This window comes from Thunnus albacares, chromosome 18, assembly GCF_914725855.1.
Source record: "Thunnus albacares chromosome 18, fThuAlb1.1, whole genome shotgun sequence".
Lineage (NCBI taxonomy): Eukaryota > Metazoa > Chordata > Actinopteri > Scombriformes > Scombridae > Thunnus > Thunnus albacares.
Window position 1 is genome coordinate 9018956 of NC_058123.1, and position 6339 is coordinate 9025294.

A 6339-nucleotide genomic window follows, 5' to 3' on the forward strand; every position below is an offset into this window, starting at 1 on the left:
AAAGTTGGTGTTGAATAAATTCAACATAATTATAGTGTTGACCATTTTCGTTAAATAACTGAATTAGCAATGAAATATTATATCCTCCACCTGTCTTCAAGACACAGGACTGATGGCAAAAATATAAGGAATATGTAACACAACAGTAGGTGGCGATAATACTTCGGCTGGCTGCTATTAAAACCAAGAAGAAGAACTACAAACACGCATGCGCACTTTGCTGACCTTCTGGGGTAAGCAAGTAAGCATGGCAGCCCGGACACTGATGAAAGGTATCTTTACATAATTATTTTTAATTGTCCAACGCAGTGAATATTTTGTGTTTATGTCACAAGTGTTAGAAATAACGGTGACATTGTTTTGCATGTAATTGTGCTTGTTATTCTAACCAAGAAAACTAGCAACTTAGCTTACAGCTAGCGTAAGTAGTAGCCAGCTGGGTACAAGTTAATATCAGTTATTTAACCGATATTTGTGTCTCATGTTAAGGACTATGGGGGCTACGGCACTCACGGGCTGCTACGATCGGGTTTTCCTGTGGTGGACAACATTATACCACCGCAGCGTCCATCAAACCACCTCAACTCCAAACTGACGATGTTTCAGGTGAGCTAACAGATGTAGCAGCATATGATATAACGTTAACATACTTGGTACTGTGTTTTGTCTCCAGACTTTGAACAATATTATTCCTATAAATATAAGTACATTCACTCAAATACTGTACTTAAGTACAATTTGGAGGTACTTGTACTTTATATGAGTATTGCCATTTGATGCCACTTCCACATTTCAGAGGGAAATATTGTACTTTCCACACTACGTTTATTTGACAGCCTTAGTTACTTTTCAGATGAAGATTTGACACGATGGATAATATAACAAGCTTTTAAAATACAACACATTGTTAAAGATTAAACCAGTTGTTTCCAACCTTTTTGGCTTTTGACGTCTTACAAAAAGCAGTGTGTAGTCGGGGTCACATTTCAGATGTCTATGAGTTGTTAACAGCTGCACCAAATAGTGATTTTCCCCTCTAAACTTCTCACATGGTTTAATTTCAATAAATGTTCAAATGATCCAATATGTCACCAAAAATCAAAGATTAGAGAAAAAGTCCTAAAACTGAAAACAGATTTGTGTATCAGAACTTTGTTTTTTCTTCTTTTCTCTCCCATTAATCATCTCACGACCCATCAGATTTATCTGGTGACCCTTTTGAGGGGCCAGACCCCTAGGTTGGGAACCACTGGACTAAACTAGCTAACTGTATATGAAGTAATTCGATATAGCTCCACCACAACAGTAACATGCTGCTCTAACACTGATGCTTCAGTATTAATAATCTAATGATGTCATATATAATAATATATCAGTCAGAGGGACCAAACCACTACTTTTACTACAGAACTTTATTTACATTTTTCTGATAATACATGTATTTTACTTGAGTATGATTTTTCATGCATGACTTTTACTTGTAATAGAGTATTTTTACATTACTGTATTGGTACTTTTATTTAACTAAAGGATCTGAATATTTCTTCCAACACTTTCTTACACACAGAAAAAATTATGAGCCTGCCACTCCAGAAGCCAGACTTTTTCCGTGTGTCTGAGCTCTTCTCGTTGAAAGACCTGTTCGACGCCAGAGTGCATCTTGGTCATAAAAAAGGCTGCAGGCACAGGTTGGTATGACTTTTATCCACAGCTCATTGAATTGTTTGACTAATGTGTGTCACAGGGATTAGTAGTCATTAGAGACATAGGGATGGGAATTTTTGATATAATCTAGATCTGCCACTATTACTCAATTACTCCATCGATATAACAATTAATCAGCAACAATTTTGATAATAGGTTAAGCTATTATTTAAGTAAAAATGGCATAAATTCACTGGTTCCAGCTTCCCAAATGTGAATCTGTTATGGTTTTCATACTACTCTATGATAAACTGATTATTTTTAGGTTTTGGACCAAGTCAAGTCAATTTTATTTGTGTAGCCCAATATCACAAATTGCCTCAGGCGGCTATAATGGATTTATTATGAATATGAAGAATGCGATCAGGAGGATGACGACCTCCATCATCATGGAGACTTGGGAAGACGACAGACTACACATGCACACTGAGGAAACTCGTATCACAACATTGACATACACAGAGGAAGAAGAGACAAGCTACCACACACTAGGGAGGCAGAAAGATAATATATGTACAGTACATGTTGCGTTTTACAGCTTTTGCTGAAATACCCCTAATGGAGGCAGTGATGGAAATGCACATTAAAAACTCTTGGTTGCTTTGGCTGCAAGTTTAGGTTCAGTGTCCTGCTGCGTTGTCTAATTTAAGGACTAAATCCCATTTTAATTTACAACTTCTTTAACCTGACAGTAATTTGCTTTTTCTTAGGCTTATGGAGCCATACCTTTATGGCTGCCGTTTGGACCATGATATAATCGACCTCGACCAGACCGTGGAGCACCTTCAGCAAGCCCTGAACTTCACCGCCCACATAGCGTACCGCGGAGGCATCATACTGTTCATCAGCCGCCGGCGTCAATTCGGCCACCTGGTGGAGAGCACCGCTAAGGACTGTGGAGAGTACGCCCATACGCGGTACTGGCAGGGTGGCCTCCTTACCAACGCCCCCACCCAGTACGGCCCAGGAGTCCGCTTACCAGACCTCATCATCTTCCTCTCCACTCTCAACAATGTGTTCCAGCCGCACGTGGCGATCAGAGATGCGGCCAAGATGAACATTCCCACGGTGGGTGTGGTGGACTCAAACTGCAACCCCAGCCTGGTGACGTACCCCGTGCCTGGGAATGATGACACTCCAGCTGCCATGGAGCTGTACTGTCGCTTATTTAAGATGACCATTAGCCGTGCCAAGGACAAAAGAAGACAGATGGAGCTACTGCACGGCCTGACGGCACCCTCCTCACCGAGCTCATGACATAACGTATTCTTATAAAATAAAAGACATTCAATAACGCAGTTAAGAGTCAAGACTGTCTGCCGCTCCCCTTCATCCTGCATCTGCACTTGGAAAAGATCCGATGTTTGCGTTCAGGGCCGCAGTGCTGTCTTGTGTTATGGATGAATGTTGTGTGTACGTCACATGTTTCTGTAACATATGGTCTTTCTCATTTAATATTTTTCTTACAGTATATCTTTAAAGATGCATCGCAACTATGTCCACATTGTAACTGCCGTGCACCGCTGATACAAGAATGACTTTTTACATGGACTGCCATATTCTGACTTTTGACAATCTCATTTAGACAGGACTTTGTGTTACTGTTGCATTCATGTTCACAATCCCAGGCTGTAGAACATAACCCAAATAATCACTAAAATCCTTTTCATGACAAAGGAGTGTCAAGTTTCACTCTTATTTTCCTGGATCCAATCTTCCTGTCATGTTGCCATTGTGGTGTACCATTGAGGTTAATGTTTGGACATATTTTGCAGGGAACACAGTTTAAAACCAGTCATTTTCTGGCAAAACATAAGAGTGGTTTTAAATGGTAGAACATGTGTGTACTCTAAGTGTTGCAGCTTGTCCCAAAATTTTATGAAGCTTATGGTAGACAGACTGCTCCAAAGAGTGTGTAAACATCTTCTAATGCCTTTTGAGTAATCTGGCAATTTTGACATACTTGTACCCTTCATACACTTTATAAAGTGTATTCTGACAATGACAGGTTGTTGTTCTTCTAATGGGATTAATATTCATATGTAAACATCGTGTTAAGATATGAAATTTCTTTCCACAAGCAAGAAGAAAAGCACCTCTGCTAAAGGTCTTCAAGATAAACAAGCTGTGCAGTTTCTAATAAAATATGCATCACACAGTGTTGTCATTTCTGTTCATCTTACTGATTTATTTCAGTAGAAAACTAATGGTTTGAATTCTGGAGATAATTAATATTCCTTTGTTTTTGTATAATATATTTGTTCAATAGCTCTTTTTTTCCGCCAGTTTGGTGGTTGAACAGACTCAGCTAGACTAATACATTCAGTTAAACTCAGATTTTTATTGTCTCACAAGAGGAATTTCTTTTTTGCAGCAAAGGCAGCACAAAACATTAAGTATAAATGCAATAAAAATACATGATTGGATCTTATTTACTGAGAAAGTCTCAGATTGAGTAATGTACAGTATTAACTTGCATGGTAGACCCATACTAACAGTACGACTTTATTAAGAAGTCTCAGTAAATTTTAAAAAAAGCAACTTTTTTGGCACCACCATTCCATTATGTGTTTTTCACAGATTAACAAGAACAGAAGACAATGACATACAGTATAACACCTATTATTCCACTGTAGGCTGTTTGCAAACTACATGAAGTTTTGTCGCTCTCACTTCCCGTAGCAAAGAGCAGGACCCCCAGTGATCCCACAATAAGAAACTCATCAGCTATGAGCAAATCATCTAATTCATATTTGTCCTGCTGGAACCAATTCAAGGACTTCCTCTGAGTAATCCTGAGTTGTTTGACAAATACAGGTCTTGTCAGTCCAGGAAAAGGGATTTCCTCTTGTGCAATCCATCCCAAGGTTTCTTCCAGTTTCGCTTGTTAAAAAGTGTCATTTGAAGTTTGTCCTTGCCCGCTTGGGGAGGGAATGTCCTTACTACTTGGGTGTGGCATAACTTTACTACATGAATTGTTCTGTTCTCTTATATCAACAAAAAACAAACATTTCCTCAACACAAATTGAATTCTCAACTAATTCAGAGTTTACAACATTCAAGGAACAAGAAACGCCACTTAATCTAGTCAATACTCCACTCCACTTCTCTGTTTCCTATTCTATTTCTGGGACGAGGTGCTTTATCCTCTACTTCTCTTTTAGCACAGTGTGGAATTTGACTTGTGAGATGAAGGATTTTCAACTGATACAGGCTATGCCCATTTTCGCCTGGAAATATTTTCCGCCATTTAGGATTTTTTGCTTCTGTTGGTACATATTTCACCTAATCTTCACCAAACTTGGTTAATATCATATTTAGATGACCCTGGACAAAACTTATGAGTTCACTTCTGGGTGTCACTTATCATTTGTCTGTAATTGGTTGCCAAACTTTTGGAGGTGTGGATAACGCCCTTAATGGGCCAGAACTTTCCAGTGTTAGATTGGATTGCAATGTAATTTGGGAATGTTGTACATAAAGCCACACTGCACAAGTGTGTAACATTTGATATAATTCTACCCACAGTAAAGTAACATTGTACATAATATTTCTGCAATTCTGTTGTCTTTAATAAAATGAAACTTGGTACACAAGTTCTCCATGACAATCTGCACGACATACTGAATCATGGCACCAATAGCCCTACCCTGTGATCTTGGGTAAAATACCACCATACTACTTATTAACTGCCATATCTCTTAAACGTAATATACCATGGTAACCAAATTCGGCAAAGTTGTATAGATAGGGATGCTGAACAAGTGTGTTGTATTTTCAACAATGCTTTGCAAGTTATTCCGGCTGTCAGCATGTAGCCCACTTTTTTAGGTAGTCTGCCAACTGTAGGACAATGCAGGAGATATCTAACATTTGGTGTCAGACTGTTTTCAGTCGTTGACTGTCTCAAGTCTGTGATCCCAGAGGACACTTATATCTCCCCTGGTGATTCTATGTTGGACCTGAACTATAAACTGGACTTTTGCCTTTGGTCTGATTTACGGCAAGTGACACACCTGCTCAGCTGGACTGAGGTCAGGTGATGACAATGCCAGTGGAGAACATTACATATACAGCAGAGTAAAGTCCATCTGAATGATGGACTTTACTCTGCTCTCTACTTACCAGCTGCTAGTTGCCTCTGGCTGTTTCCAGGTTATCCTGGTGCAGTCACTGGATGAGTTTATGCATCAGCATACCAATGGAGGTCCCACACCTGTCAAATAGGACACATGACATTCATTATATTTATATTTCTTTACTTTGCAGTCTGCATGCACAAACACATTGCTGGTAATGTAAACATTTGTGAGCTTAATAAATCAAAAATGCATGTCAAAACACCCCTAATCCCTACATATATGACTGAAGAGGTTTCAGTTAATTCACTTCTCCCATAACTTATATGTAGACATTTCACACAGCAAATAATCCAAATGATGTACAAAAGCTGATAATAATAAAGGAGTAACGTTAGCATAAAACCGCAGTTTGTTAGCTACCAATCAATTAGCATTGCTAGCGTTGGTTATCCTCTGAAGCTAACAGTTAGCTACGGTGGTGGGCAGGTAAATAACTTAAACTGTGTTTGGTTGGAGAGGTTAACTTGATAAAGCCATGCACACTACAAAACAA

The 6339-nt window shown here is 39.0% G+C and overlaps 1 protein-coding gene across 1 annotated transcript; it reads left to right on the top strand.

The window, feature by feature from the left end:
• Positions 1-162: 162 nt before the first annotated feature.
• Positions 163-3860, top strand: mrps2 (mitochondrial ribosomal protein S2). Its single transcript, XM_044334305.1, has 4 exons — positions 163-272; positions 490-606; positions 1568-1688; positions 2415-3860. Exons 1-4 carry the CDS (start codon positions 209-211, stop codon positions 2959-2961), a joined length of 849 nt encoding a protein of 282 aa, XP_044190240.1. The 5' UTR covers positions 163-208; the 3' UTR covers positions 2962-3860.
• Positions 3861-6339: the final 2479 nt, after the last annotated feature.